General features: G+C 49.0%; 2 protein-coding genes across 6 annotated transcripts; both read left to right on the top strand.

The window, feature by feature from the left end:
• The first annotated feature begins 449 nt into the window (after positions 1-449).
• Positions 450-7,193, top strand: ING4 (inhibitor of growth family member 4). Of its 5 annotated transcripts, none has more exons than XM_081061158.1 (8): positions 450-521; positions 3,231-3,302; positions 4,991-5,157; positions 5,337-5,451; positions 5,620-5,725; positions 5,958-6,105; positions 6,364-6,425; positions 6,540-7,193. In XM_081061158.1, exons 1-8 carry the CDS (start codon positions 485-487, stop codon positions 6,577-6,579), a joined length of 747 nt encoding a protein of 248 aa, XP_080917284.1. In that variant the 5' UTR covers positions 450-484; the 3' UTR covers positions 6,580-7,193. The 5 variants fall into 5 exon arrangements, with proteins under 5 accessions (XP_080917284.1, XP_080917285.1, XP_080917283.1 ...); XM_081061159.1 differs by having other exon boundaries at positions 456-521; positions 5,337-5,442; XM_081061157.1 differs by having other exon boundaries at positions 461-521; positions 5,617-5,725.
• An 888-nt stretch (positions 7,194-8,081) lies between these two features.
• On the top strand, positions 8,082-15,803 carry ACRBP (acrosin binding protein). Its single transcript, XM_081061121.1, has 10 exons — positions 8,082-8,177; positions 8,461-8,679; positions 8,852-8,946; positions 9,447-9,564; positions 10,199-10,652; positions 11,138-11,270; positions 13,258-13,437; positions 13,580-13,747; positions 14,803-14,886; positions 15,474-15,803. Exons 1-10 carry the CDS (start codon positions 8,135-8,137, stop codon positions 15,594-15,596), a joined length of 1,617 nt encoding a protein of 538 aa, XP_080917247.1. The 5' UTR covers positions 8,082-8,134; the 3' UTR covers positions 15,597-15,803.
• The last annotated feature ends 3,851 nt before the right edge of the window (positions 15,804-19,654 follow it).

Here is a 19,654-nt window from a genome sequence, read left to right as displayed (position 1 = left end):
CATTAACAAAATCTTGATTGAGGCAGGACCTGCTCTAGTCACCAGATTCATATTCTGCAAAAGGGAGATGCCCCAGTTACTGAACAGGGGTGTTTATGCAATACAATCCTAAAGAAACAAGGTGTTTTGGTTTTTTTTTTTTATTTCATTACAGCACTTTCCCGTTTTGGAGGGAAAAAAAGTTTGATAGAGAATGCAAAATGGCGATCTCCAGTGACGTCATGCCTGCCACGGTCGGTCGCGCATGGGTGGCTGAGTAAGGGCGGAAGCGGCTTCAAGGCGCTTCATTACGGGCGGTCCTGGCTACTTACGCAAAAGGACAAGTGTCAACAACGGGCGGATGTATCCCAGCGGATAATTTACTAAGGGCGGAAGTTCTCCTTTTAAGGGCGGAAAGGCGCTAACCCAAGAATAATAGCTTCAGTGCTTATCGTGTTTCAGTTACTTCCGGGGAGGATCGGAAGTTGCTTTGTTTTGCTTCAAGATGGCTGCGGGGATGTATTTGGAACATTATCTGGACAGTAAGAGCAGGCTGGAGGAGGGGGTCAGGGGTCAACAGAGTGGTGGCGGGGATCAGGGCTGAGAAGATCTATGGTCCCGAAGTCCCGGTGGTTAGACGGTCACAATTGTGAAGGGGTTCCGGGAGAGAAAATATTGGAGGATGTGAAGAAAGAGGGGGCGGGGCAACGGGGTCTAGGCTTCGATTTGGGGTGTAGATGAGGGAGGGGCTGCGCGGCGGGGCTGATGTCTCTTGAAGGGCTAATGTGCATAGCCGGAAAGGTTTTTGCTGTCCGCATCTTCAGGGTCTCCAGCCTCGGTATATTTTTTTCTCAGAATCGGTCGTTTTAGTATATCACCCACTGCCATGTGGAGCAGCGATAAAGACCTCGCGGCTCCTCCGCTAAGTTCTTTCTCAGAAGTGGCTTCTCATGGGTACGTGGGTTGAGTGACCACTGTCAGATGATGAACTGGAACGCTTCTCTTGTTGGAGTAAAGATCCAATTCCCATCCAATGGAAATCTAGTGTTACGTTTATGCCGTTTATATAACCCACCCCTTCACAAAGTATGTCACCCTATGCGCTTACATTTGTCTTCATGTTGGGAGTCATTCATTCATTCATTCGTTCATTGAAGGCTTGTTATGAATCAGACATAATGGCAGGTGCTGAGGATATACAAAAATAAGTAAGACATAGCCCTTGCCCTCAAGTGCTCATAGTCTCTTGTAGGAAACAGATTCTGCTAATACGTATAAAATAGTGTGACAAGTGAAATACTAGAAATACATTGAAAGGACACTTGATAACACTGGAGAGAGACTAATTACCTGGGGATGGAGTTAAAGCTTTACAGAGGATGTGATGTTTGAATGGAGTCTTGAAGGTGGAGTCTTAATGGGTTTGTGGCAAGGTCAGGGAAAAGTGAGGTTAGAGTGTTTGATATATAGGACTTTAGGTGAAAGACTGGGAAGTGACACTGGAGAAAGAGGCTGGGGCTAGAGTGTGCAAGCTCTTTTAAAGCCACACTAAGAAGCTTGCACTTGAAATAGTGAGAAACCAACAGATTTTTTAAATAGAGTGATTTTTATAAAGGAAAGTAACTGTATGTATGATAAATTGGAGCATAACATTGGTAATAGGGAGATCAGTTAATGATAACAGTCCGGGTCAGAGATGAAGATCTGATCTCAAGGAGTGACAGAAGTATTTAGAAGTTAATTATGACAGGACTGATTGATGACTCCGTGGTTGAGAGAGAAGGAAGGATCTAAGGTGACGTCTTGATTTCTTGCTTGGGACTTGAGGTTGACAGTATATCATCAACAAGATAGGAAATTCAGGAGTAAAAGCAACATACTTAATTTAATTTAATTTAGACTTAAGCATAGGAACGGTAATTGTATCCATGACAATGAATGAGCTCAAGATGATGGAAAAACAAGGGAGGAAATGAGAGGATTAAAGTGTAATCTCAAGAAAACGTTAACATTTAAGGGACAGGCTATGGAAATGTCAATGTTGGAATTACCAGTAAGTATATGATGAGATTTGGAATCCTAAGAGGAAGAAAGTTACTCAAAGGAGAAAAAATGTTTCAGACACATATGTTAGAATACGACTAACAATAGGTCACATGCTTTGATAAGTCATTAGTGACTTAAAGTAATCTCAGTAAACTGGTGGTGACAGATCTGAGGTTATAGGTTAAAGCAGTGGAGGCATTTTAAAAGTTTGAAGTGGAATCATGCAAAGAGATTTTTCTTTTATGGGAGAGACATAAATGTTCATGCATTTCTTCAAGTATTTATTGAGGTCCCTCCGTATGCAAGTCATAGTTCTATAAACACTAGGGAAACAGAAGACAGGTATGCTCAGCCTTTCTGGAGAGTTGGGGACACAGATACCCAAAAACAAAAAAAGCCTAAGAAATTATACAATTAATTATTTAATTATAGTTGGATATGTGCCAAGCAAGGTAGAGATAGAAAAACTTGACAGTGTAATCCAAACACTTGTTGGAGTCGAAGGAAGTCAAGGTTGAGCTGAGCTTTGAAGAATGAACAGAATATAGTAGGCCAAGAGGTATGGTGGAAGTGGGATCAGGAAGACTGGGCGGTGCATTCCAGGCAGAGAGAGCAGCATGTGGAAAGCCAAGTGGCGGGGAGAATGCTCGAAAGTTCCAGATACTCAGAGGAAGCCAGTATGATCTGAGCAGAGAGAGCACAAAGGGAGACTGACATGAGTGAAGGCTGGTGTGAGGTAAGCCAGGGCCAGAAAGTACAGAATAGGACAAGGAATAGTACTATAGGAAGTTACTGGAGGGTTAAATCGTAGAGTGGCTTGATCAGATTTTCATTTTTTAAAAGAATATTCTGGCTACTATACAGAGAGCAGATTGTGTGTATGTGATGAGTGGTGGAGGATACCATGAGAGTATTTGTGCGTTGAGGGCAAGAAGCTTGGAGTTAGAGACTGAAAATAAAGAGCAAGGGCTCATTTGTAGAGTAAGGTCACTGAAGGGAGAAAGGGTGGGAAAGCTGTGCGGAGATGGAGAGGTTAGTTGTGGAGAGGCAGACACAGCCTCTTCTGAGAAAGGAATGATGAATGCCATCACAGATACATCCAAGGGTTCAAAGGAGGGAAAACTGAGTCCTGTTTTAGACCTGTACTTTAAAAGCAGCTATAAGGCCTATGAAGTCCAGTGATTCTGTTCTCCTCTTCTCCCTAGGTATCGAAAACCTCCCCTTTGAACTACAGAGAAATTTTCAGCTCATGAGGGACCTGGACCAAAGAACAGAGGGTACGTACAGAGCAAGGAGTCCATGTGTATACTGAGTGTGTGTGATCATTTCTTTTTCTGGTTGGTGGTACCATATCGTTTGGTCTGATCTGGAGGACTGTGGCTTCTCTCTTTTTCACTCTTGCATTTCTTAAAAGGAGAGTGATGATCTGCATATGTATATCAGCTTTTCCATAACAAATGGAATATTGGGACAATGCCTGAAGAATTCAGAGATGCTATGTTCTTCATATCTTCCTCAAGAAGAATTCAATAAACCACAGTCAACTCTAGAATCATTTCTGTTCTTCATGTTCAATATAGTTATAGGAAGGCTAGAATCTTTCTGCTCTACTGGATTGTTAATTTTACTGTCACAAAATTCAGTGTGGCTTTGGACTGCAACTCATGTAGACAGGAGCTTTGCTGTATGAGAAGTTCTTAAAGAGAGAGGAAAAACAGCAATTGACATCAGGATCTCTACTGTGTATTCAACCTTACAGAAGCACTAGATACCACCTGTGGCCTTGGACGTTGAGCAAGTTTGGCTGCCTTAAGGCATCCATTTGAAGTGTGAATGCCTCAAGTGAATACTTGGAATGGTCAGGTTGGTCTTTTCAAGGTCAAAGATGTTTGTTGGAGCTATCCCCCATACCTGCTGAGGATATATAGGTCTTATCTTCCATCCTTATGTAGCCATGCTCAAGGATGTAACAAACTGGTGTTAGAATACCTAAAACTGTGATTTAAGTTTCTCTGGGTAACTTTACTCACGAAAAGGTGAACAGCATCTAAAATCCTGGACGTAGGCCCCTGAGAACTGCCTGCCGAATTCTGAGAACCAGCTTGCTTGCTTGCTTCGTAATACAGTTCCAACTCTTGAGTTGATGCACAGAAAGACCCGTTGGAGATCATTGAACTACTTTCTTTTTCAGCTTCCTCCAAAGACCTCAAACAAATGGGGCATAAGTATAGACTGCACACTTCCTGTTGTCTGTTGCCTCACACTGTGACAGTCCTGCTTCTGTCTCTTCATTGACATTATTTATGAGTCCTACCAAATATTAGGTAGTAGACTCTACAGTCTTCGTGTCTTGGGACATCACCTGCCTTCCAATATTAAACTGTTTGGAGCAATATTGAAGATAGCAAACAGAAAAAAAGTGAGGGGAAATATTAGCAAGTTGCAAATGATGAGCAAAACAGGGTGGCAGTAAGTAGAAGAACTGTTACATTAATGAACTAGGGCTTCATTTTAAATGGATGCACAAACTAGAAGCCAGCAGCAGTGGATGACCCAGCGTGGCTTACAGTACTCAGAACTGTTGTGGGATATTTTTGAGACAAGAAGCCAGGTGGTTTTTGAGACAGAATTCACGGTTCAAGAAGCAGCAGAAGCCCTGCAAAGAAGCATCTTCAGACATCAAGAAAAATATACTTCATATTAGTGCAATGTACAAAAGATCCATCATTATGTTTCAACAGTTTGTTTCTACTGATAGCAATGTTTTCAGCACCTGAAGTCACCCTTAAACAAATATTGTCAGTATGTTGTATTACTTGAGTACATGGCACAGTACCTGTGAACTTTCAGTACGTTTTAGTTCGAAGGTTATCATGGTCAATGGAAAAGGTCCAAGGAACAAGAGGAAGAAGTGTGTTTCACCTAGCCGCTCGGGCCATTGTGACCAGGCCTCTCTCTGTTGTAGACCTGAAGGCTGAGATTGACAAGTTGGCCACTGAGTATATGAGTAGCGCCCGCAACCTGAGTTCCGAGGAAAAACTGGCTCTTCTCAAACAGATCCAGGAAGCCTATGGCAAATGCAAGGAATTTGGTGACGACAAGGTGCAGCTTGCCATGCAGACCTATGAGATGGTATGGCCCTGTTCATGGCTCCCCACCTACCTCCTATCTATTCCTTGGGGTCCTAGACCCCTCCTTCAGCTATGTCGGGATCTGTTTTGGGTCTGAGAGATCCATAGAATCTGTCTTAGCCTGTTTTCTTTTACTGGAACCAGATTTGTACCTCCTCCTTCTCCTCCCTTCCCATCCAGGTGGACAAACACATTCGGCGACTGGACACAGACCTGGCTCGTTTTGAGGCTGACTTGAAGGAGAAACAGATTGAGTCAAGTGACTATGACAGCTCTTCCAGCAAAGGCAAAAAGAGTGAGGAGGGGGGTGGGCTGTGAGAGGCGGGGTGAGGATGTAGAGGGGGAAGCAGCCAGCTCTCCAGCTAGGAGGGAGGGGCATTGGGTTGGAAAGAAGGAGAAGAAAGAGGGCTTAACCCATCTTCCTGTCTCCCTGCCTTCTGGCTTTCCCCCTCTTTCCTAGAAGGCCGGACTCAAAAGGAGAAGAAAGCTTCCCGTGCTCGTTCCAAAGGGAAAAACTCAGATGAAGAAGCCCCCAAGGCTGCCCAGAAGAAGTTAAAACTTGTGCGCACGTGAGTGTGTCAGGGAGTACTTTGTCAGATGACATGCTCTTCTCTCCCACCCCCCACTCCCACCCTACCTTGGCCCTTGCCACTTTCTCTGTCTTCTGTGCCAGTATCTCCTCTCCTTATCATTTTGCTATTTGCTGGACAGAGAAGCCCCAAATCACTTGCCCCACCAAGATCTCAAGTTGTAGTTACCTTTGGCATACAGATGACACTTTCTCTTCCTCTTGGCATGCAGAAGTCCTGAGTATGGGATGCCCTCAGTGACCTTTGGCAGTGTCCATCCCTCTGATGTGTTGGATATGCCTGTGGATCCCAACGAACCCACCTATTGCCTTTGTCACCAGGTCTCCTATGGAGAGATGATTGGCTGTGACAACCCTGATGTGAGAACCGTTTTGCCTCAGAATGGGGGATCCTAGGAGACATAAAGAGAGTGGGAACTAGAGGAGGGAAAATAGTTGAATAGTGGGACTTCAGAATAGGAAGAAGGCGGTTGGAGTTGTTTGGCCTTGGGACCTCTAAGAATTCTCCAAAGGGATGGGATAGGGGAATACTAAGGAATCTAGGGTTGGGGACTTCTTTGCTTTCCTCTGCCCCACCCTGGTCCGACTTTTGCTTCTTCCATCCTGTTCCTTTTCTAGTGTTCTATAGAGTGGTTCCACTTTGCCTGTGTGGGGCTGACAACCAAGCCTCGGGGGAAATGGTGAGTGAGAGTTACGACAAGAGCTGAGCTGCCCCTAAACAGTGTAACAGAGGGCATTCTCCCTCACTCGCTTTCTCCCTCCTCTTCTCTGTCTTTCCATTCATTCCTTTTTAGGTTTTGCCCACGCTGCTCCCAAGAACGGAAGAAGAAATAGATAAGGGCCTTGGATTCCAACAGAGTTTCTTCCACATCCCCGGACCGGGCTAGTGGGGAGAGGAATGAATGCCCGTGCTGGGGCCAGGGCGTCCAGGGAGAAGTGGATGGTGCAGTGTTAGCATCCCTTCTCTGCTCTCCCTACTCCTGGTGCTGAGGCTGCATCCAAATCCTGGCAGGGAGGGGTGCCGCAGCCACTGAGGATGTGTGCTCTCATTCAGCCCACCCCTTCAGAGGGAAGTGGTCTTGCCCACTCTCCTTTTGCCTCCATGCTGAGGTTGGTGCTGTATTTCTGAGGGATGGTCCTCTTTACTCTCGTGCTTTGTATTTAAGGACTTGGGCAGTAGCATGGGGGCACTCCCCCAGCCCTCCTAATTCCCTACCCCCCGTGGGGGGGGGAGCCGTGGTATAATAAACTTTCATCATTCTCTTCCTGCTTCTTCCATGGTGGGGGGTCCCCCAGTTTATCTGGGCTGTGGCCCTAGTTAAAGGGGCACCCCTTCCTCTGTGCCAAGAGGAGTCACCCTGGCCCTGTGAATGGGAGAGGGGACAAGGTGGAATGCAGATCAGACACGTGTGAAGGAATTTGGTAGGGGAATAAAAGCTGTACCTGTCGGCCTGCTGTGTTTTTTGTCGAGACAGTATTTTAGTACGTGTGCTAAGCATTTTGTTTTGTTTTGTATCCCCTGGGCTGGATAAGAGGCAGGACAGTGACATGCCAGGAGTAGGACATGGAACCAGAAGTACCCCAGAATGCACAAGTTCTCAACTTGGGAAGGACAGAGCTGGCTGGGAAGTGGGGGGCGGGGGGGTGCCTCAGACCCGGGGTTTCCAAAACTTTTTAAATTATTTATCTTTTCTCCATAAAACATCTCTCACATAATTTCCAATAAATGTGTATTTGCATTTTATACATATACTATTAAACTACATATTAGCTTGATTTCTTATTTTAAACACAAAACAAAAATGTTTTCTCCCCTTCCAATTGTCTTGCTTACCTCCCACTGGGAAAACACTTCTGTAGGCTGAGCCATTCTTACACCTGAGCTCCCCCTCACCTGAACCCTGCTTGTTTCCCCTTTTGGCTCATTTCCTACCTGGAGGCTTCCTCTCTGCTACCTACCCAGGTAGGCCCTGACTTTGTTTTGTACATTCTGTGTGTGCCGCCCCAGAACCCTGTCTGTACTGTACTCACATGAAGCCTCACTGCCTACTGGGCAAACTGTTTCTTCAAGTTCTGGTTTCATCATCTGTAAAATAAGGATGAAAGTATCCCCTCTAACGTATTACCTTGTTAATGGAAGAAGGTGAGGCACGTAAAGAACAACACAGAACTTACTCCATCAGAGGTACTGCGTCAATGATAGCTTTGCCATCATCCTATCCGGCTGGAATGTATGACTCGGGAGGACCCATAACCACCAACACCCGGCAGTTTCTGAGGCCCCGCCCCCGGCCCTTTGTGACGTCAGAGAGCCCGCTCCTGCCGGCTCTGGTTTGGCGGGTTAGAGGCCTGCTTTGGTCTGGGAAACGCGTGCGGATTGTCTGGGGCCATGAGGAAGCTCGCCGCTGGCTTCCTTCTCTCACTCCTGAAGGGTGAGAATTCCCATCTACTCGGTCTTCCTCCCCAGGCTCGGTCTTCTGCCTCCGGAGAGCCCTTCCTTTACTGTTTCTGAAATGTCTCTCAGGGAGGTTGCGTTGAATGTCCTCCCCGATCTCCCCCGGGCTCACCTTTGTCTCTGCCCCTTGGCATCACCACCCGGCAGACATCCCTGGTTCCTAATTTGCACGGGGCCCCGCTTGCCAGGCTGGGTCTGTCCCAGGCCTGGAGCGGGTTTTGGAGTTCCATCCATCCATCAGTCTGTTCCCCACCTCGCAGTGCTGCTCCTGCCTCCATCAACTACCCCAGCCCAGGATTCAATTTCAGCCTCCACTCCAGGCAGCCCTCTCTCTCCCACCGAATATGAACGCTTCTTCGCACTGCTGACCCCTACCTGGAAAGCAGAGACTACCTGCCGTCTCCGTGCAACCCACGGCTGCCGGAATCCCACCCTCGTGCAGCTGGACCAATATGAGAATCACGGCTTGGTGCCTGATGGTGAGGGCCCAACTAGTGGGGCAGCCCTGTGCTCACGAGACAGAGGAAGTGGTATGGCTGGCCTCTTACCCTGTGCCCATATCCTCCACTCTCCAGGCCCAACACGCCCACTTCCCCATCCAGGAGGGAGCTCCCCCTTGTGTTCACTTTCTCCATCCCTGCCCCTTCTCAGGCGCTGTTTGCTCCGACCTCCCTTATGCCTCCTGGTTTGCGTCCTTCTGCCAGTTTACTCAGTACCGTTGTTCCAACCATGTCTTCTATGCCAAGGTGAGGCCCGGGACGAAGGCAAATCTGGTGTTGCAGGACTGAGGGAGAGGCAACGGCAGTAAGGAGCTGAGGGAGGGCTCTGGGAGGGCCATCCTTAGATTCTCCCTCATGCCACTTTGCCCATTATTCACCCAGATAGTGTACGAATACAGCCCCACCTTGTGCACTCAGACTGTCAGAATACTCCTGTTACTGCAAGAAAAGGAGGGGAGAGGGATGGGAAGAGGCAAAGAGATAAGCCCTTCCATTTCTTCTAATGGCCAGTGATTTCATTCAAGTCAAACACAAGAGACTGAAAGCAGGGGTGTGGCCTAGACACAGGGTTTTACCTTGCAGGGGAACCCTTTCTCTGGTCTGGAGGGTTCTACCAGGGACCATGTCCCTTCATCCCTACCCAGGAACTGAGACAGAAGGCATGCTGGAAAAGGGACTGAAGAATAAGCTGGAGTAGAAGTCCACCCTTTGGGAAAGGCATTCCCATATTACTTCTCTTCTTGCAGAGAGTCCGATGCTCCCAGCCAGTCTCAGTTCTCTCACCTAACACTCCCAAAAGGATAGACTCTTCTGCTGAAGTCCCACCCACCACCGTGACCTCCCCCATGTCATCGTACATCACAGGTGAGACCCTCCCAGCACTTGGAAGACTACCAGCAACTCCTTCCACAAACCCCAGAGCCCAGGATTTAAGGCATCAGTGGTAGGCAAATGGGAAGAAAGTTGAGTGAGGGTGGGAGATGGGGAAAGGCCTCCCTTTACATATGGGAGAGCCTGCTTTTTATGAATACAAGTTAGAGCTTTCCTATCCCAGAATATCTTCTGACATTACTTACTACAAGTCTGCCTTGAATCCATTTTTCCTAATGCTCAAAAACATTCCCATGTTTGGAAGTCCTCTGGGACTTCTATAAGCTAACATCTTCAGTCTGGAAAGGATTAGCTATTCAGAATATTGGTGTTTCCTAAGTGAAAAGGACAACAGGTGGTATTTGAGGTGGAAGTTAAGGAAGAGAAGCACTTGTGAGAGAGGCAGAAAGGTGACATAACTACCAACACCACAATCACCATGGTAATCTGTTTTGATATTCATACTCTTTCTGTGTCTTTTATACTTGGCTGCGTGAATAAGTATGATTTAGGCTGCTTTCTTCTGTCTTGGTGTTTATGTGTGTGTCTCTTTGTGAACAAAGGCACTCGGGCGTCCAGAAAGCTAACCATTCCCTTCCTTCTCTTTCTTGGTCCCTCCCAAACCCAGCTGCAGCCACAGAGCAGCAGGCCGTCCAGTCCTGGCCTGAGCGGCTCAACAGCAATGTCGAAGAGCTGCTGCAGTCCTCCCTGTCCCTGGGAGGCCAGGAGCCAGTGTCAGACCACAAGCGAAATCCAGGGCAGGAACACAAGCAAGAGGAAGGGCAGGAGCAAGATGAGCAGGAGGAGGAGGAGCAGGAGGAGGAGGGGAAGCAGGAGGAAGGAGAGGGGACAGAGGAGGGACTGGAGGCCATGTCTGGGCTGCACACAGACTCACAGCCCAAGTTCCAGGCTGAAGTTTTATCTCCCCACCCTTTCTCCTTCACTCCCCGGGTGCGGGAAGTGGAGACTACACCTATGATGATGGAGAATATTCAGGAGCTCATTCGATCTGCCCAGGAAATGGATGAAAGGAATGACGTATATGATGAGGACTCCACGTGGAAAAGCCAAACCTCTGGCAGGTACAAGAAGTTCTGACCTCCCCACCAGCTCTACCCTTCCTGCTGCCTTCTTTGGCAATGAGAAGCCGACTTTCCCAGCTTCAACTTCCAGACCCACTCAGACTTGGTTGGGTTTCAGGCACACATAGCAATTACCTACCTCACCTGTTCTTGGCCATCATTGGTTTAAGCACCGCCCTCGAGTGCCTGTTTTCTATACAATGTAATGGAATGAGCCCTATACCTGGAGCTACTAGACTTGGGTTCCGGTCTTGTCTCTGGTCTTAATTAACATCGCAACTTTGAGAAATCTACTTCCCCTTTCTGGACCTCAGTTCCTCATTTTTAAAAGGAGGCAGTTAGTCCGGATGCCTCTGAGGCTCCATCGTGCTCACTGAATGTGTGTGACCCAAGAACAGAGGCTGAGGGGAGGGGAAGAGAGTGGATGTGGCTTTCTGCCCCAGCCCTCTGGCCCACTCCCACCAGTGAGTGCTGTCTCCTTGCAGCCTCCTGCAGCTGCCCCATGTGGAGGCCTTGCTGGTGATGTGCTATTCCATTATGGAGAACAGTTGCACCGTGACCCCCACAGCCAGGGCCTGGCGGCACTTGGAGGATGAGATCCTTGGTTTCGGGAAGACGGTATGCTGTTTAACAGATACATGCTCACTGGGCATCCTCTGGGCCTGGCACTGGACTAGGCCATGGGAATGGGGGGATGAGCAGGGATACAGCAAACATGAGGCATCGCTGGAGAGGTTCTCTTCAAGTGGGAATCCTTCTCTGCAAGGACATCTCCAGCTCAGCTTAAAGGAGGAAGGCTCAAGACCTAGTCTGGAATCTATTCCAATCCAGAATTCATTCTTCAGCTCTCTGAGTTGTTAGGCTTGAGTCATCTCCTGATCCAGTTCACCATCTTCAATACTTGGCTTTGCCTCAGATGCAGCTCTCCTTTCCACATGGGTCATAGAACCCATTCTAAGGATCTATAGAGAGATTTCAGTCTCAGTGTTTCCTCAGCACCCAGTCAGTCCTAGTCCCAGAAAAATATCCTTTAGGTTTTCAAATAATACAAGTTAGCAAACATTTGTTGAGAGCTGGTATGCCATCCATTCATCCATTTGTTCAACAAATATTGATTGGGCTCCAACTCTGTGCTAGGTATTTGAGATGTTGGCAAGGAATACAGTAGATCCAACCATCTTGGAGCTCTGGAGTCTAGCGGGAGAGACAGACGAGGAAACAGGCAGAACAGCGTGCTGGATTAAATGCTGTGATAGATAAGTGCAAAGAACAGAGAGAGCGGAAGGGGAGCACGACTGTCTGCGTTCGGGAGGATCGGAGAATGCTTCTTAGAGGAACTAATGTTTAAACTGAAACCTGAGGAGGAAAGACGCTAACCAGGCAAAAGAAGGGGCTCAGTAAAAGGTTCCTGCTAGAGGGAATGGTACGTACGTGCAAGAAAGAGAAGAGATTTCATGAGGAACTAATGCTCCTGCCCTTAAGGGCCTAGAGCCCAGGAGAGAGCAGCATTATGAAAGGGTGTGATAGGTGTTGAGAGAGTGTTTTAAATGTGGCAAGTTCAGGAGTCATGGAGAGCCCACTGGATTTTTGGGCTTTGGTTAAGGGAACAGTAAGGAGCCCATTTTGCCGGGAGCAAAGCAGTAGGAGTCAAAGAGATATAATAGTAAGGGTCACAATGTGGAAAACCTCGAATGGCAGTCTGAAGCATTTGTTTTTAATTTGGTAGGAAAGAGGAATTTAGTAACCATTTTTGGTCAGGGATGTGACCATGCCTCCCTATGAGCTGTTGTGCAGAGTAAACAAGGTGATGTGGGAGATTTTGTCACTGTGGCGTGTGGTCCCCATGGGTGCAGGAGGAGGAGGATGCATTGACTGGAGATCCTCCTGGGAATTCGGAGGGGCTCAGGGTGGAGAGTCCAGCGAGGATGAGTAGCTCCACTCTGAAGAATGTCTGCCAAGAACTTGGAGGTTTTGAACCTAGGTGCTTAGAGTGTAGGTCTTGAAGTTAGAAAGGCTGTGGATCTTTGTCCCAGCTCCACCCTCTCTGAGACGTGTGGTTTTGAGCAAGTCAGCCTCACTGAGCCTGTTTCCTCATGTCACATGGAGCCATTATTAGTACCTGTGCTAGTGTAGCGTTCCTGTGAGGGCTAACGAGATGAGAGGGTTTATAGCCATGGTGCCTGGCCCTGTGTCAACTCTTTGTAAATAGCATGATCATTGGGGCGGGGGAGAAAGAGATGGTTAGGAGTTCTATTCAGATAAGTTAGAGGTGGGTGTAGGTCACTCGATGGTAGACATCTGTCAGGCACTTGGCAACTGAGGACTTGGAGTTTGGGAAAGAGATCAGAACTGATACTAAAGATCTGGGTATCACCTGCAGAGAGATGATGATTACCTGGGAGTAGATAAATCATCCAGGAGGAGGGTGAACAAATAGAGAGCGGAGGCGAGGTCCTTGAGGAAACTTTGGGGAGGGGAAGGGAGGGAGAAAAGCCAGAGAAGCTTTCTGAAGAACCTAAATGCAAAGACTTTGTGGGGATGGCTCTGGAGGGCTGAGGCATGGGAAAGTCTCGGCCTCAGCCTCTTAGTCACACTCTTGCCCCAGGTCTGTGACAGCCTTGGACGGCAGCATATAGCTACCTGTCCCCTCTGTGACTTCTGCTCCCTGAAGCTGGAGCAGTGCCACTCAGAGGCCAACCTACAGCGGCAGCAGTGTGACAACTCCCACAAAATACCCTTCATGAGCCCCTTGCTTACATCTCAGAGCTTGTCCGTTGGCATTCAGGTACCTAACTAGCTGGGCAGTTTGCAGTGGCAGGGGGTGGTGGGGGTTCTCAGGCTCCAGGCAGATCTGGGCAATGGGAAGGGAGGCCTGCAGGGGGTCAGGAACGTGCATGCCTCCCCTGTCCCTGTCCCATGTGCCACAGATGGGGACTGTACAATCGGGCCGCTTTTATGGGATGGATTTTTACGGCGGTCTCCGCATGGACTTTTGGTGTGCCCGGCTAGCCACAAAGGGCTGTGAAGATAATCGAGTTGCCAGCTGGCTCCAGACTGAGTTCCTTAGCTTCCAGGATGGGGATTTTCCTGCCAAGGTCAGCACCTTTCCCCAAAGTTCAGCCCAATCCCACTCACCCCAGTTCTTTCTGGTTACTTGCTCTAGGCAGCCCATTCTAGGGTTTGAGCCCCTGGCTTCTGAGAACCAGTCCTCACTGAGCCTCCTGCCTCTCTCCAATAGACCCTACACACACCGAAGAGCAGGACTGCATTTGACAAAGGAGTAGGAGTTAGGAGGAGTGGTAGCGCGGGACTGGGAGGCAGGAGACAGAGGTTCTGGTCCCAGTTCTGCCAGTTACCTGCCGAGGGGCCTTGGTAGATTTACTTCCCTCTCTAGGCCAAAGTTATATTCATCCCTGTAACAAATGACTAGGTGATGCCTGAGGGGCCACCAAATACCGTGACCCAGTATTTCACTGTCTCAATTTGACAGTTTCATTCCTGGACTCTTCCTGTGCTTTCCCTGTTGCATCAACTTTGCTCCTCACTTACCTCCCCTTTGGAACTATCTGTTGTGCCTGACACCAGGCCACTCCCTTCTGTGGTTTAGCGGAGGGACGCCTGCCCAGATCTAATCCCTGGGATCCTAGATCTGGAAGGGATCTCAGAGATCATCTCTGCTGCTCCCCTGGATTTGTAGGTGGGAAGGTGAGTCCACAGAGGGAAGTGATTCACCCAAGGCCACACATTAGAGATTGTACTACCCTCTCCCTCATTTACCCATCATTAGAAGGCTCCCTGAGATTGGACCACCAATTGGGCCCCCGTCCCATGTTCTGCACCCTTAGTGCCCCCCTTCTCAGTTCCCCCTTCCTCAGCCATTTTCTCAGCAAGCTGACTGGCAGAACAGCCACTTCCCACTCTCTGGCTCCTGGCTTCTTCCCACTAACTGAACTATGACTGAGAGTGGGACGGGAAAGGCAGAGGGGACAAAGCCTATTCCTCAGAGAGGGGGCACCCTAAGTATAGAAGGTCTGGTTCTGAAGGGCCACATTCCTGACCCTAGTGCTGGTACTGTGGACACTTTAGAGAGCTGGGGTTTCGTAAGGCTTCTGATATGTCCCCACCACTCCCTCTCTGGCTCTTGGCTTAGATTTGTGACACAGACTATGTGCAGTACCCGAACTACTGTGCCTTCAAAAGCCAACAGTGTCTGATGAGAAACCGGAATAGGAAGGTGAGCCCCTCACCCTCCCATCAGCCCCTCAATCGGTCACCTTGATTGGGTCTGTTCTGAGCCAACCCCCATCCCCTCACCACCCACTCCAGCCCCCAGCTCCCAGCCACAGGGATGTGGAAAGCAGTTCCCTTCCTTGCCTCTCAGGGCAGAGGCCTCCATCAAAATGCTTCCTCTCCTCCACTCTTCCAGCCTTGGTGTAAGCAAGGTCCCCCTAGACTGGAAGGGTCTGGGAGGGAGGCTGCCTATGAGAGATGAGGGTTCTGAAGGCACCACAGGAAGATCCCCAGCTGGGTTGAGAATTATTGTTGAGGTCTCACCCTCAACTCCTGCTCTTACTCAGCAAGTAGTTTGGGATAAGTCACTTCCTCCCCCAGCCTCAGCCTCGTTTCTAAAAACAGGGGATTGGGCCTCTTGGTGTCTCTAGCAGCTTGAAAAATCCACATCTGAGTTTTCTCCTTCCCTCTACTGCCCTGTGCTCATGCTCACCTGCCTCTGGTTCTTTGGGGACTCCTGACACCTCCCCACCTCTACACCTTGGCTCCTGATTCTGTGACCCAGACTGTGTGTACCCAATCCCCATGTAGGTGTCCCGTATGAGATGTCTACAGAACGAGACTTACAGTGTCTTGTCCCCAGCCAAAAGCGAGGAACTTGTGCTTCGATGGAGCCAGGAGTTTAGCACCTTGACTCTAAGCCACGCTGGATGAGCTGGAGTTCGTCCTGTCCCCAACCCAGCCTGACCTTTCCACATTTTCCATTGCTTTCAGACTCCATTTGTCAGTTTGCTTCCAGGCTGCCCCTTTTGGGTTTTTTAACCTGGCCCCTACTTATGTTGTCCGTGGGTTGGGGCAGCAGTCCCAGAGAGGTCCATGATGGGAACTTAAAGGACGTCTTTGCATAAAGTGTTTATTTTCAACCTGTGTGGCCTATTTTGGTTATGATGCCATCCTCAGCATAGTGCCCCATCGGAATAACCCTCCACCCCTCGAGGCTTGTGGATCCATCTGCTGGTAAAAGACTCTCATGGGAATGGTGCTCAGGGAAGCAGCCACCTGCCAGGAGAAGAAGCCCTAAAAAATCGAGAAGTTGGATTGCAGAAGGCCACAGCGGGGGCTGAGGGGTCCTGTGGGCCATGAGGCTGTGTGTGCTCACCTGAAAAGCGCTGGGCCTCAGGAGCTCAGATGTGAGTGTAGAATTGTCCCTCTGGAGAACGAAGGCCAGAGCCTGACAGAGAGCATGTCAGGGACGGGTAGGGACCCCCCAGGGAAGGAGGCGGGACTTGGATTTTATCAGAAGGGTGGGAACAGCTGGGGCCTGCAGCTCAGGAAACCCTTGAGTTGACGTCCAGTAATGGGCCAGACGGTCTGAATGTTGAGGTGGTTGCATCTTGGCAACATGCATTGAGATGTGATTCCAACATTGGCCTTTAATAACTTGGGATCTCCCAGAATGTGTCCTGAAGACACACATGTTTGGGAAACTGTATAGTCTCTCCCTCTCTTCTATAGGTTCACAGTGATTAACAGTAGTAAAAAAAATGATGGAAAAGTTCAAATGCACAAAAATAGAATAGTATAGCACATCCGCATGTACCCTTCACCCAGCTTGGATTATCAACACATGGTCAATCTTTTAACGGCATGTTAATAATAGAGAAGCCTGTTTAAGCCAGTGTTTCCCAAAACTCATTTGACCGTAATATCCTTTTTCACCTACCACTCAAAAACTTGAAGTTGTTTTTGTGTATTGAGATGGGACGACTTGCTCACTCCTATTGATACAGAAAACAAGGGGCTTGGCCTGAGGGTACAGAGAAGAGGGGCTCTCATCTGAGTTCTGCCCAGCCCCCTCGCCCCAGCTCACAGCCTAGGAAAGAGACAGAAGCAAGGAGGAACCACCCAGCACGGGAACTGCTGGGACGGAGGGGCTATGTGCGTTCTGCAGTGAGAGTTGGCCTAGCAGCTGCAGCTAGCACGCAGAGGAGCCCTGGACAGGATGAGGTATAAGCCAGGAGTGGCAAGAGCAAAACCACCTGCGGGGATGCAAAAGAGAAAGAAACACCCGAGGGAACTGGTGGGAACGGCGAGAGGCTGGTGGGTTAGTCATTGCATCAGTGGGTGTGTGTACCAGTTAGGCTTCCCGGAAACTGTGGGGAGGGTGTGCGTGGTGGGTGGGGGAGTCATTAGTTGGCAGAGTTGGAGCTGAATGAAGTGCCATTATCTGTTGGAGTGGCTTCTCCGGCCCGTCTGTGAAGACAGCTGAAACACAGCTTCCTCTCTCTCTCCCTGCGTGTGTGGGGTTGGGTGAGTGCAGGGAGCTGGGATCTGCTGAGATCTGCCCAGGTGGGTGTGTCCCCACCAGCCCCAGGAGCAGGTCCTTCCAGCCCAGCCCAACCCAGCCCAGAGCAGGCAGCGGAAGTCAGCTTCGGGCAACGGCAGAGCTCCACAGGGAACACAGGTATGGGGGGGGTCCCAGGTGGGCTTGAACCTCATGGGGGGATAAGGGGCAGCACCCTCCTTTAGTAATTGGGACACATGGGTGGGATGGAGGTGAGTGTGGGCCATGGGCCCTCGGAAACCTTTCTGAATAGCGTAAAAAGCTAAAAGGGTCTGCCTCAGGCATAAAGACCTTGTCAGACAGAACACACCCTGGAGTGCCCCTCTGAAACTTAAAGTCCCACACTTGGGCCTCTTGGGGAAACTGTGTTCTCCCCTTCACCCTTTAGGCCTTTAGCTTTCACTGTCATGCTGAACCCTGGGCTTCCTAAGGCCACCAAGCAGGGTCCTCTGGGGACAATTTCCAAACTTTTCCCACCCTCAGTTAATACTTAACTCCCCATACCCGCTCACCTCCGGGCCAGGCCCTCTGCTAGATGACAATGAACTTATCTGATTAAATTCCATGAATGGGTTCACTGACACAAATGTGTTTTTATTGTTACCTTTCCCAGCTAACCAAGGGATATTCTAATAGGATCTTTGAGAAACACTGCCTTAACCCAATGCACTCACCTATATAAGAGGATTAGACCAAGATGGTCTTTAATGTCTCTATAGCTCTGATAGAATATGGCTCATGAGTGACATGAAGTAGGTGAAATTTCAGATATTGAGCACAGGTGGGGGAAATATTTGAGGGTGGGCAAGGCCTTTTGATACCTTTGTATCATGTCAATGAGGGCAGCTGCCTACCTATTACCTATGTTTACAGGGGCCTCTATGACAAGAAGGGGATCTCCCACTAAATTGTATCTCCAGCTCCTTTTAAGGTGAGCTGGAATCGTGGCCCTGAGGGGAGATGGAGGCAAGAATTGAGGGGAAAACAGAAATGTATACCTGGAAGCCTCACCTCCTCGCTACTCAGAGACTCTAGAGCTCAGGTCTGTCTGCCTCTGATGCCATCAGCTATCCCCACCCTGCCGCCCCCAGTGGATATCCCAACACAGAAACCTTGTGTGCCCAGGCCCATGGGGAAGAAAAAGTCAGAAAGGAGGAGCCAGTGGTGCGCACACAGTGCTGCCAGATTTCAGGGCTAGGTCAATGGGGTGAGCCGCAGGAGGCTCAGAGGCGGGACCCAGCCAGGCACCAAAGCAGGGCAAGACGCATGCCGCATGCCGACCAACTTGGCGCAGCTGAGCTCACCTGAATGACTTCTCCTCATTGGGACTTTATTTCCTGTTTTTCCAGCTCTTGAAGCAGGGTGGAGGGAGATGTGCAAGTGGGGAGGTGACATCCCCACATTGGGGAAACTAATTATTGAGCTGTAGGCCACTTTTTCTTTCTGCCTTTACCCAGAAAAACATGTAAGAGAGGAAATCAAATACCAGCGGTGGGAGACCTGGCTAAGGGTGATGTTGGAAAGGCAGGAGGAAACAGGCTCAGATGGGGAGAGGGGAAGAGGCTGGAGCAGGGATTTTGTCTGGGGCAAGCAGAGCAGGCCTGGACCAGGGAGGAGGGAGGAGGGAGGATGGAGATAGAACACAACGACCTCCTGGAGCTTGCACCAGAAAGGTGCCTCTCCTCAGGAAGCACATGGTTCCTGGGGCAGGAGGAATGCGTCCACCGACCTTGGTGACCTTGTACTATCTCCACACCGCAGAGCCCTCAGATTCTGGAGAAGCTAATGAGCAGGATTCATCTGTGTCCCCAAAGCAGCTCTGGGACAGAGCTTTTCACCAAATATTTAGACTGCGTTCAACTTTTACTGGAGGCTCAGCACAGTTTGGATCCGTTTGGGAGTCTGAAAATACGGATATCAAGAGGTCTTTATAATTAAGCCCATCTGTGTGTATACAGGGTACATCTCCCAGTGCTGCCTGAGCACAGCAGCAGAGGAAATGGGCTTAGCTAACTAAGAAGGCACAGAGTGCACACAGTGGGGCGGGTGGGACGTGGAATTGACCGCAAGTCCAGAATCTAAAATGAAGTTGGGTGTCAATTAACTGGTCCCATACCCGGAAAGAACAGCCCATTATAGAGAAAAAAAGAATAAAAACTCCAAGTGCTCACCAGTCCAAGCCCTTTGAGACTTTCGAGCCTTGCTTTTGCTCAGGGTCCACTCCAAACCCTGTGGAGTATACTTTTTCTTTTAATAATGAGCCCTTGAGCCATTCTCTGCTTCTTGGGTCAGCTCCTATTTCTTTGGAGTGTACTATCTCTTCTAATAAACTATTCTTTCACCACTTTATATCTACATATATATATATATATATGTGTGTGTGTGTGTGTGTGTGTGTGTATATATACATATATATGTATGTATGTAT

Source organism: Rhinolophus hipposideros (genome assembly GCF_964194185.1).
Source record: "Rhinolophus hipposideros genome assembly, chromosome: 9".
Lineage (NCBI taxonomy): Eukaryota > Metazoa > Chordata > Mammalia > Chiroptera > Rhinolophidae > Rhinolophus > Rhinolophus hipposideros.
This window is presented reverse-complemented; position numbering and strand designations above follow the sequence as displayed.

Coding starts and splice junctions, on each gene's coding strand:
- ACRBP (XM_081061121.1), top strand. CDS start 8,135: ATGAGGAAGCTCGCCGCTGGCTTCCTTCTCTCACTCCTGAAGG. Junction 8,680..8,851: donor TCACGGCTTGGTGCCTGATG/GTGAGGGCCCAA, acceptor GCCCCTTCTCAG/GCGCTGTTTGCTCCGACCTC. Junction 13,748..14,802: donor ATGGGGATTTTCCTGCCAAG/GTCAGCACCTTT, acceptor CTCTTGGCTTAG/ATTTGTGACACAGACTATGT.
- ING4 (XM_081061157.1), top strand. CDS start 485: ATGGCTGCGGGGATGTATTTGGAACATTATCTGGACA. Junction 6,106..6,363: donor TTGGCTGTGACAACCCTGAT/GTGAGAACCGTT, acceptor TTCCTTTTCTAG/TGTTCTATAGAGTGGTTCCA. Junction 6,426..6,539: donor ACCAAGCCTCGGGGGAAATG/GTGAGTGAGAGT, acceptor ATTCCTTTTTAG/GTTTTGCCCACGCTGCTCCC.